General features: G+C 43.2%; 1 protein-coding gene across 11 annotated transcripts in view; it reads right to left on the reverse strand.

Moving 5' to 3' along the window:
• The window catches only part of LOC108882100 (ankyrin repeat and SAM domain-containing protein 1A), a 60,877-nt gene that overhangs the window by 6,785 nt on the left and 41,934 nt on the right, over nt 1–12,158 (reverse strand). For 8 of the 11 annotated variants that reach the window (XM_018674386.2, XM_018674388.2, XM_018674387.2 and 5 more), the window contains 6 exons: nt 9,056–9,171; nt 1,949–2,047; nt 1,331–1,477; nt 677–784; nt 297–467; nt 30–167 (listed from right to left, as the gene is read on the reverse strand). In XM_018674386.2, the coding sequence (XP_018529902.1) occupies nt 30–167; nt 297–467; nt 677–784; nt 1,331–1,477; nt 1,949–2,047; nt 9,056–9,171 (779 nt within the window). The remainder of the gene's footprint in view (nt 1–29; nt 168–296; nt 468–676; nt 785–1,330; nt 1,478–1,948; nt 2,048–9,055; nt 9,172–12,158) is intronic. The other 3 variants (XM_018674385.2, XM_018674391.2, XM_051071331.1) reach the window with 1 other exon arrangement.

Consider the following 12,158-nt stretch of genomic DNA (forward strand, 5'->3'; position numbering starts at 1 on the left):
TTTTTTGAAGGAGAGAAGCGTAAATGTACATTGGCTTCGTAAGCGCAGGATTCGAAGATGAGCTTCTCAGGTTGGTGATGCCAGTTCTGGACTGGGGTGTAAGGTGCTGCCAGACTGGGTGGCCGCAGGGTCAGACGAGGCTCTCGATGCCGTTCTTCATACCGTTCCTGGAATTATCATTGAAAGTTTTATTATTAAAGATGGCCGGCAGGGGCATAACACACATAGTGACCCTGGACATTATGTACAGATGGAGTCAGATGTAAAGATAAAGATAAACATAAACATAAACATACATGAGTCCTGTGTCGTTCACTGCGATATCTTTGGGTAACGTCGTAGTCGGTATCTGACACTTTTTTCCTCCCTGGCTCTCCCACAGGCAGCAGGGGGTCCATAGAGCGTCCTGTGTAGGACTCCATCTGACTGAGGGGAGACGAGGTCTGGGATCCAGGCAGGTCTTGGCACTGGAGACACAGAGCCAGACACAGTTACTCATCCCATGATGAATAACAACAGTGATTGTACTTCATGCTTTCCAGGATTTGTGGACTAAAAAACAAATTGGTGATTGAGGCTAACAGAGCCAAGCCTGACAGGAGGGAAAACCATCACACTCCTGTTTAAAAATGTAAATGAGGGTAAAGTTAGAAACTTTGAGTCTGTAGGTTCTCACCCTGATCTGAGACAAACGAGGAGGCTTGACTGGAGGCTCCTCATAGGGTCTCTCTGCTAAGGAAGCAATGATGCGTTTCCTGTGACCAAGTAGGGTGATCTTCAGGACCTGGAAAAAAAGAGGAAAACATAGAGCTGCTCTGGAGGAGACAGGAGTGCTGGAAAGGTGGAAGCATACCAAGGGGACACCAGACACCGCTACTAAACCTATCATAACAACTTTCCTTTAAAGCTTTTAACCTTAATGGGACCCAAATGTCTTATCTTGGAAGAGCTCTGACTAAAGTATCTTTGTTTTACCACTTTGTTTCACTCCCTGTAGATAATCTTGACATACTGACCCTAACTGTGAGGTTGGATGTGCAGATCTGTCTCTAAAAGGTGTCAAGTTCACTTCTTTTTAAATTGTCAGTACCATACATGTAAGTGGTTTCTTTAAACCTTTAACCAGCTGAAGCATTGAAAATTACTTCCCCGATATTCAAAACCAAAGTCTTGTGTTTTCGCCTTCAGAGTTTGAATCTCCTGGCTCCCTAAAGTGCAGCTGAAGTTAACTGTCAAACTTGTCCCTTATCCTGAATTTCTCTTAACAAGCTGGAAAGCTAATTTCACCCTCTGATACTCCTCATAGTCCATGTACGTCACTGTGACTCACATTGACAATCTCCAGTTCCCACAGGTTTTTAACGCAGTCCAGAGTGCGGTAGCCGCTGGCCAGGAAGTTGTGCAAGTACTCGTGCAGTCCTAGATTCTCCAGCCAGGAGGACAGGGAGCTGCTGCCGTCACAGCCGAGCGCTTTCACCTGTGGGAGAAGAAATCAGTCACTGATGCTTTAACAGGTTTAGGACAATGGCTGTGCCACTGTGTTGTATGTTCTGCATTTTTAACCAATTTTCCTGCCTGACCATTAAAGGACTGGCTATAGTAGCCACATGAAGGTGTTACAGTAAGTAATTTGCTGGAGGTAACAGATCATAGGATTAAAGTTATACTCCTGCAGTGTTGGAAGAAGCATGTAAGGGTTTAAAAGTAACAGTAACTGCAGAGAAAGGGCCCATATTTTACATTATTAGAGTAATACTAAAGCAACAATGCATAAACAGCATTTTACTGCTGCAGCTACTAAATGTATGTAGTTACTGCCCACCCCTGTGCTGCTGCCTTGGTATTTAGGGGAGATTAGCATCTTGTGATCTAACATCGGAGGCAATGCAAGGCAGCAAATCAGGTCTTACTCCCCTAGTACTGAAGCAGTGATCAATGAATTTGTCACCTTGGGTAATGAACGTGCTGCATGCAGAATCTTCTTTCTGTGGCTCGGGTCTGTGATCCCAATCTCTCTCAAGTCCTGGTCCTCCATTACATTGCTCCCCTGTGGAACAAAATACAAAAAATGAAAATTCCTGTTTAAGGACATGTGTATTAACGTGAACATTGGTGAAGACAAAGACATAAATCATTTAATGAATTCTTGGCAAAACATGAGACGCCATTCTGCACACGTCAATCTAGGTTAAGATAAATCCTCCATAAGAGGACCCTGTGCTGTAGAGTAAGTATTGATCACAAGGAAAGCTACCATTGCACAAAAAAGGGTCAATTATTCCTGAGTGAGATGTTCAAACTCCTTCCCGACCCCCAGCTCCCCGACTGCAGTGAGGGGGCCATGTCAATAACCCCTTAAATGAAATGTAAGAGTGTGGGGGAGGGGACTGACAGGGACACGTGTGAATGATGGTCAAACCCATCTTTGGTTACACACAGCACCACCTTTGAGACCATGTGGCAGGTAATGGATAATGGAGAATGGAGTGATGAATCAATGTCAGACTGCAGAGTGGTCAGCGATATGAGATAGAGGCAAAATACTGGTGCTGCGATATCTGGATGTGGCAGTAAACTGCGGGGAGAAAAATCAAAATACCCTGACATGTAAAAGGAAAGTGTCTATTTCTATAGAGAATGTAATTCATTAGCAGTGTCCTGTTTGCTTATCTAATGGTCTAACTGTCAAAATTAGTTATTACAAAGCATTATTATTATTATGAAGAGCGCATGTTGTCAACTGTTGGGGCAATGAGCCATGAAGCCTCTCTCTGTTGCTTCTACACAAGGGGTCAGCAACTAAATCTCATCTGTTAAAGTGTCATGAGGCTACATGGGAGCTGCTGCCTCAGGAACAAATTGTGACGGCTCAGACCCCCCGTGTGGCTGACTCTTCAATATGAATCTCAAGTTAATCCTGTGGTGCTCACCTCTGCACACAAATGCAGACACACACACACACACACACAAAAGTACACCCACACCGCAGCGTCACGGGACAGAGGAGAAGCTGTCTGTAGGTCAAATCTGACAGCCTGTTTTTCATGCAGGAGGTGTAGATGTAAACAAGAGGAGAGGGGAGGAGCGAGGCTGTCAGTAAGAGTAAAAACTGCAGAGTAATCTGTGTAATGCTGACTGTGACATCACAGTGTTAATCACAATTTTGCTGAGTAATCCACTGATATACAGTTTTTCATTGGCATCCCACTTATACAGTTCTGTAATGTAATACAAAGACATACGGAGTGAAATCAGGACAGAAAGACTGAAATAAAGAAAGACAAAATGGAGGAAAGTAAGACAGATAAGACAGAGAAAAAGAAAGACAGACAGAAATATTAAGAGCAATTTGAGGGCCTGAACTACAAGTTATGTCGGTCATTACTATGGTGATCCACGTTGGTTAGATCTCACATTTGAGCGCAGACATCATGACGCATCTCTTTTACTTTCTTAATGCTTCGCACTAAACTGACAACTTAAAGCCCATTATCTCTGAGCAGCACCGCGCTGATCGCTGCCTCTCCGGCTAAGGATTCAAACTATTCAGGGAGCTGGATGGATAATAGCACTTTCACAGTGCATGGATCATTGCATTACTGTCCCACTGGAGATTAACTGATAAATGGCTCTGTGGGGGGAAATGCAGCTGTAACAGACTGGCTCCACTCACTGTCTTTGCTCCCATTTCCTGTCTTCTTCATTTTTTATGGTTAAGTAGACGTTTTAATGCAGCTATTTCATGGTTGTTGTTTTTTTTCAGTTTTCAGTGTATTTCGCCTGTTGCATGTGCATATTTTATACTTTGTTGTAACCAAAGTTTCCTGTTGATTTAGCTTAACTGAAATTTAAGATCCAGCTTAAGATGTCCATCACTGAATTCAACAGAGGAAACACAAGATTTAGATAATATTCTGTCACAGCAGATATTGTGACTTGTCAAAATGTTTGCAGTGAAAAAAAAGCCTGTCATCCTATAAGAATAAAATGTCTTCTGCGAGTGAGGCTATGTGGGTTTGCAGGTTTTTTATTAGTGTGTCAGTGCTGAAATGATCAATTAGTTGAGTAGTCAATTCACAAATAAAGTCAATCAAATAAAAATGCATTGACAGAATCCTCATTATTTGAGGATGTTGGGGTGATTTGTGTGAAACTCAAATTTGTTTCAATTCACACTGGAGCAGAAAAGAACAGTCAATTAATCCATTAGTTATCAAAAGAAAATCAGCCAGCAACTATTTCTTGGTCTTATATGGTAAACTTAGAATCTTTTGGTTTTGAACTGTTGGGCAGGCAAAACAAATTGACAGATTAATAGAAAATGAAAATAATTATTGAAGCCCTAATCCACATTATGCTAACTGATACCAAACCCTACTGGCTGCATGGACTTGTAAATGTGAACCCTTAAAATGTGAAAGGAAACGTCTTTGAAAGGAAGCAGAATGGATCAAATTTCCTGCAACATAAATATTACATTCACCTCTGCTACATCTTGATAAGCCATTTATCCCCAGACGAAGACTTTGAAAACACAAACTGTTTGACATGAGAGACTTTGTGGTGACAACTCTGTGGGGTAAATTCTAACTAATGTGGTTCCACTTTCTCCTCACCACAGACGGCAGGTCTTCAAGCGAGAATACATTACTTGAGAGAGAGCTGACATCAGCACAACATGGGGGACAATAATACATTACAGTAGTGTAAGCTAGGTGGGTCGGTGTCTGAGCTTGTGTGGCCCATCCATCTCTGCTTTCCCCTGTCCTCTCATTAAAATGCTGCTGCTCTCTCTCCTCAGTGTCAGCCACAGCGGTCCCTCTGGTTTAAAAACACTCCGGATCCAGGCCAAGGACTCGGGGGCATGGATCACTCATTCTGACCGTCTAAAGGACAGCTAACCAGCAGCATTAAAAGTCATCGTTTGTCCTCCTAAACAGGCTGTAAAGAAAGACTCAGTGGGAGCTGCTACAAAGACAATAAAGAATTCACCAAGTATTTGATCTGATCCCTGCACAAATGTTTTTCAAATAGGTAAATGGACAACAATACATCACCGCCATCAGCACAACAGAAAAATCAATTAATCCATTACCAATCTTTGAGCTTCTAATGCATGGGGCCATTACGGAATTTCCAATTTGTCTGCAGGCTTAGGTGGCATTGACTTGTTCTAGCATAACCGCTCTGCATTTATTTAATGGCAGAAGAGGATAGAAAAAGGCAGGAAGATTATTAGAAAGGAGACACTGTTGAATTGAGATATTGTGTGCTCTGATGTTTCTTTCACCCTTGTGCAACATTTTGATTAAAATCAAGCTACTTCTCAGGCCTTTGGCATTTCCCATTTTTTTGGGGGGGATCAAGGGGTAGTGGTCATCTAACTCTCAATGGAGAGTTTTCAGATGCAGATTACTTTGTAGAACAAGTATTGAGTAGTGTCCCATTTCCCAGATAAAGATTTCAACCCCTATACTCTTGCAGTTCCATTCTGAAGAGCCACTACCGAGTCAAGTACACTCTAAAACTAGAGGTAGGGCCAAGGAGGGGCGACTGGAATTAGGCCTTTTTTCTATTATGGACTGAATCACCTCCATCGACTTAGTTCCTCTATATGGCTCCATCAACTCTAGCTTCAAACAAAGAGATGCGTTGGAGCTACAGTTGCCTCTAATACAAGCTAAATTTGAGCTCTGTTGGCTGATGCTACGTCCGCAAGAAGCTGCGCTCAGAAGCAGAGTAAAGAGAAAAGAAGCTGTTTTCGTTTCAACGAGTATTACTTGTCAGGACCAGTGGGGACCGGAGAGCAGCATGGCTGCGCAAGAACTTGTTTCATCAGGACATTTGCTCCATGAGTCGATAAAAAGCATCTAATTGGTTTCAGAAGAGGCTTGTCTCTGCCTCGGTGCTTGAACACAATACAATCACTGCTGTTATTGATCCACTTCGAGAGAGTGCCTGCAGGGTAGACGGAGATCACAGCAGTCTGACCGGCAGAGTAAACACTGTTTAATTAGTGATTCTCACTGCACATTGGCTACAGCGGACATGCCATTTCTCAAGCAATGTTTTTCCATGTTGTTTATACCCACGGGAAGAATAAAAGAAGCCTACAGACCTCTCTTCAAAGACTAATACAGTGCAACTGATGCAGACTTTTCACATTTGATGATAAAAATGATATGTCTGCAAATGAATTGGACTGCTTAACTTCTTCTCTATCGTGGCAACTCAGCTAAAGCGGAGATGCCATGGCGTAATGAGAGTCTTAATTAGGTTTCATTCAGCTGTGACTCTCTAGAAAATGGTGTATATATGCAATATGTAGGTGTATGTATGAGTTTGTGTGACGTGTCTTTAGATTCTGTGGAGTTATACACTGCATCAGTTTGGTGATTATGAGTGTGGATTTGTTGCATACATATCCAGACCTAATTCTGGCCACTAATATAATTAGACAGAAATATCTGTCTGGTCACACAGCCAACGATGAAATATGGCCAGTTCCTGCTCACACATTAAACACAATTAGAAAAGTTTAGCAAAGACAAGGTGACTCATAGGGTAATTCTCATTCCCAGTTTAGACCAAATTGTGATTCTTAAAAGGGCAACATTTGCTGTGGGAAGGACACGTTGTTGAAAGGTTACAGCTCTTTTCTAAATCCTCCAGCGATTTCAGGAAGTCAGGTGGTCTGTAAGCTGTGTTTAAAGATAGAAATATTGCCAGCTCTCCACATTGAAAAAAAGAAGAAGGAGAGAGGACTCAAGGCTCGGGAAGGAGAGTGTGAAAGACTAAAAAAGACAGTAGGAAGATTAAACCCAGAGAGTAACTTCAGAGGCTTCAGCACAGACTTAAACATGGGTGTTGATGACACCGGGTGAGAGGGAGAGAGGCAGATAGATGGAGGAATGTGCTATTCTCAGGTTACGTAAAGTAGATTAAAGATTATTCATCCAAGTATCACTGATACACTGATGAGTCAGACGCAGCTGGCACCTGCAGCTATAGGAGTCCACCCTATACAGGAGTATGATATGCTTGCTTCAAATGTATTTTAGTGTTATATCAGTGTAATGCTCCCAGAACTCTGAAGACCGAGAAGTCTTTATTTAGAAGTCTACAAAACAATGGAAATATAACATGACTCTATTAACATGACTTAATTTGAACTAACTGTATCATTACAGTAACCACTGAGAGAAAGCTCATATTTGCATGAAGATTAGTGGCATTTGTCAGCCACCCATCTGTACTGTACACTGTATTAACTTAATTTCTCTGTGGGTTGAGTTTAGCTTATGGCTGCTGTTGTCATAATTTTTGAGGCAGCTGCTTTTGATTTAATACTGTAGCAGCCTGCATAGTCTCTGGAAATACAGGATTTAAACATTGGTTCTGCCCCAGGCTGACAGAAGACATCTTTTGGATCACAGAAACATCTTTGAAGATAAAATAAAAAAAAACCCTGCTGCTGGGTAACAAGTAAAACATTATTATTTTTAGATTTTTCCAAGACAGACAGACAGACAACACTGCGAGTCACAATCATGGAGTAACACATGAAGTGCTGAGGTCATAAATGGGTTGTAAATCAAAATGACATTGGTAGCTACACAGACAAGTCATTAAACGAATGCTTATTTGCAGTTATCAACATTTGAACGCACAAGTTTCCAAAAGATCCGTCGAGAGGCTGAGCATGAGAAGTCCCAACTCCTTATTCAGTTTTCAGTTGAGTACTGACATTGCTGTGTATTGCTTGGCATCTCTACCTTAAGGTAACGAGAACAGAGCTGCAGTGGCCCATGTGTTTTCTTTTGTATTGTACTATCTATGATGATTTAAATGACTCAACAAAAACCTGGTGTACAGATGATGAAAAACTTGGAATGGCTGTTGAGGTTTTGTTTGAAAATGTATATGCAGCTCTCTGGATCTGGATTATATGAATTTGTGGCATCTTGTAATCCCATATGGTGTCGTTCATACTATTGCACGTGTGAAGACACATGTGCCTGAGTTTTAGAGCTGTGCTCTGTCTGCATGTGTACATTTACCTTTTCTCACCAAACATGATCACTGAAATCAAATCAAATGTGCGACCTGAATGGGAAACATGTGGCTCGTTATCTCTCTCTAAAGAGAAGGTGTATGAATGATGGGCCTGCTGGAGGAGGAGGGAGTTTTCATCTTGACACGTAAGATGGCTGTCTCATTTCCAACATGCCCACTGGCTCAGCCTACCAGCTGGGTCCCTCATCCTCTCCACCATCAGTCCTCATTACTGACAAAAGCAACAGAGCCAACTCATAGTGGCGTTGCACACCGTGGGCTCTATAAACTTGTCGGCTTGGCAACAGCATCCCATTGCTCACTGAGACACTCCTCCAGTCTGGCCGGGCATCAGCTACTTCTCAGGCAGCCGGCTCACTGACTGTATAAGTGAGAGGCCATGGTGGTGGCCTCCTGAGCTGGAGACAGACTGTCTGGGAGTGTGAGAGTGCAAGATAAACCTGATTCAGCGCACAACCAGCCGTGAGGATATCAAAGCTGCTGTAAACAAAACATTTAACAGTACAGATCAAACTGCATATTGTGTAGCTGAATGGAAATGTAAATCTAGTAAACATCAATGAATGCTGAGCCTAACAGCCTGTTGCAGGAATGAGAAGAAACGTTCTGCAATTGAATCAAGTGCTGAATATTATGAACTGTATAAAGCATATGGTGTAATTTGCAAGATTAAATTATGTGCTGAATCCACCCAGAATTCACAGCTTCTATTAAAATCTTGTAGCTACAGAAACACAAGCCAGACTCATGATACACTGGGAAGGGTTGTTATGGGATTTCAGCTAATTGAACAGTCAGATGAAGTTAATGGGATCATTGAACAGCTAATGGAGGGTGGCATCAATTGGATTAACGCACAAAGACACAAACTGGAGTTAAGTAGAAGCAAGTGGTAAGACATGAGAGAAAAGATCATAAAAGTGAGAAGTCAAAATAGAAAGAGTTCAGGTCAATTTGGACACAGAAGTGAGGAACTCACCATGTAGTGCAGGTCGTCGAAACCATTGAGGAGCAGCTTGCTCTCGTACTGCGGCAGCCCCACGTGCTCCAGCCAGTCTCCCACGGGCTGGTCCAGCAGCCGGCCTGCAGCACCTGCTGACAGGGGAAAGCGCTTCAGGAGGGAGAAACCTTTCAGCCGGTAGCAGCGGCACTCTGAGGATGAGACGTGGCATTGCCACATCATTCTCGGCCAGCAGAGCCGAGCGCACCAGCAACAGGACGGCGGGGGAGACAGTGTCCTCTGTGGACAGGGCGTCAGCTCCCGCTGGGAAGCGGGGGCCGAACCACAGTCACCCAAGATGGATTAAAGTACCCCCGATCTCAGGGGCGAAGGAGATGATGGAGGGATTTGAGCTGGCTGACCACCAGCTAATATCAGCGAAATTTCTAGCTATGATAGTCAGCCAGGATCACGCCAAAAACACACTTAAAATCAACACGATTGTGCCTCACTTAACTGAAGCAAATGTGTAACAACAGAATTCACATCCAGCCAAGAAAAAATTCTAAATGTCCCATGTCTTGAGGTACCATTTTCTGTCCAAAAATAAAAGCTTCAGTTGATTTAATTAAGCTCCAGTTTTGTCATGAAGAGAAACTTACGGGAGTCAGAGAGAAGAGCAGCAGCTCATAACAGGGAGTAATTTGTTTCAGCTGAGTGGAAAGTTCTTTGGAAACTTGTGGACAGAAGCAGGAGACATTAGTCAATTATCAACAAGGTTCATCCCTGATTCACAGGCCCAACCTACTCAACATATAATCCACAGGACAAGAATCTACCAGAGAACACGACAGCGTTCACATGGAAAGCAGCAGGGCTAACACAAACCTGCAACACGACTACAACAAGCTGAGATTGATCACGAACAAAAGATATAGTGACAGCTGTCAGCAGCCGCAGCTGACAGGAGCCTAACCAATACGAAGACACATGATTGCCTCTGCTCCTTTTAATATGTTACTGCTGTGTCTTATTTCACTTTCCAAACAAAAAGCATAAATTTTCTATGATGGGGATCAAGTATAACACATTCAATTTGGTGTAGTTGTCTTTAACTCTTGATTTGATAACTGCATTTCAGCCATAGTTAAAAGTTAACAGAATTAATCATTTTCAAAGTTACATATCACCAAGGTGTGTTTTACCCCATGCAGGACAACACATTAAGAGAGCGGCCAACCTACAATAACAAACAGATATCATAACCCAAAACAAAATGAATGTGTAAAATAAACAAAGCTTTGCGTTCTCATCTCTTCGACTTGCTACAAAACCAGTCCTGCTCCTGAGGAAATTTCCATGTCATAAATCCCATTCTGGTCCGTTCAGAAGCTTGGAAATGTGCAAAGGGGAAAAAAAAAAAAAAATCCCCTCAAGGATCAAATCAGCTACTTTAAAGAGCACTTTAGTAATAGCTGGCCCCCAGATTGAACTTGTCTGTAGGCAAGAGAGTGCTAAAACTGTCTCTCCTCTGTCTGCCACAGTTTGTGAGATGCAGTCAAGTCCATCAAAAAAGCAAAAAGCTCCTGTACACCTCTCCGGGCTGAAGAATGGACCATCTATTCCTACAGATGGCGAGGTGGCGTCCTTCTATTGTCCTGGCTGCTCACAATACTGCTGCCTGCAATTCCTCTCTCCTCCCTTACTCTCTCACTCTCCCCTCATTGCATGCGCTTCCCCACTCCTCCCTCCCCACTCTCTCTCTCTCTTTTTTTCTCTGAACCACTGCAGGTGGCTGCTCTTTGTCAGAGCGAGCTACCGTTTCAGCTACAGACCCCCCACCCCTCATTATTTGCATTTGCTCTTGAGTTTCTGCATCTTCTGTGTCTCAGCCTTTTTCTTTCCTCACACTTGTTAGGTCTCTTTCACCCCCTTCCAACATCTCTTCCACTCTGATGTAGGAGTCGATCAGTGGAGAGGAGAAAAGTAAAAAAAAGTGACTGCAGGCACAGAGCCAATCAGCTAGAGACATCACAGCTCTCCAGTCACAACTGAGAAGAGGCAAACACTGGACCAAATCAGAGAGGGGGAGAGAGAGAGAGAGAGAGAGAGAGAGAGAGAGAGAGAGAGAGAGAGAGAGAGAGAGAGAGAGAGAGAGAGAAGGGGGGATAAGAAAAAAAAAGTGATGCAGCTTCTCGCATGTGCATCAAACAGAGAGCCTCTTGTTTGATGCACATGCGAGAAGCTGCATCACTTTTTGAGTCCCTTGATGGCCTCCTGACAGCGTCTTCATTGAGACGGAGCTATGCGGAGCATGGCGGCTAAAAGGTTGAGGCTCAGATATACAGAGGAGTTTTGGATTCAGACTTATAGTGTTGGGGCGCTAACTACTTTACTGCAGTGGTCTCAGCTTTCCTCAAGTCTACAAAGCAAAATGAGCTCATCCCCTGACATACGTAGTGGTTAATATTTAAAAAGCTCACTCCAGTGCAGGGCATAACAAGTGGGCTAGAATAAGAAGGCCAACAACTTTGTGCTCCAGAATGGTGGATCTGCTGCATTGCTTAAATATATTACAACGTGGCTGAGGCAAAGTGTAAACCGGAGAGGAAGGTTGAATAATGTGAGCAGGGAAAACTGAAGCGAAGGAGTCTATTGTTCAGCTACAGTCCCCGGGCGCCATCCATCAATCCTGACGACAGGCTTTTCAAAGGCCCGAAGAATGAGAGGAGAGCAGGTACAGAATCCTTAACACACACAGACATTACACGACAGATTTAATATTGTGTCTCTCAGGCACTTTGGTCTTAAAACATAAAAATACACTTGGTAACTTTCAAGGTAGCTTTAGAGACCAGTGCTTGACCTGACCTGGCAGGCAGCACAGCTCGGAAACTACTGCCTCGAAAACCATAAAAAAATAAAAAGGACCCACTTTTCTGTGGCAAGAAAAGCTGTTCAGAAGGGTTGGCTTACCTCTCCCTGCAGCTGCTAACGCAGATTCCCCTCCTCATCTGCTCTATTAAAATAGACCAACCGTCTACCTGCATTATACTTGCGTACAGCTCTCTGATGTTAACTGAATTGACCTTCACTGACTGTGTCTCCCCAGCACCTGTTTGATTTCCCTCGAGGACACTGT

Source organism: Lates calcarifer, linkage group LG6, assembly GCF_001640805.2.
Source record: "Lates calcarifer isolate ASB-BC8 linkage group LG6, TLL_Latcal_v3, whole genome shotgun sequence".
Lineage (NCBI taxonomy): Eukaryota > Metazoa > Chordata > Actinopteri > Centropomidae > Lates > Lates calcarifer.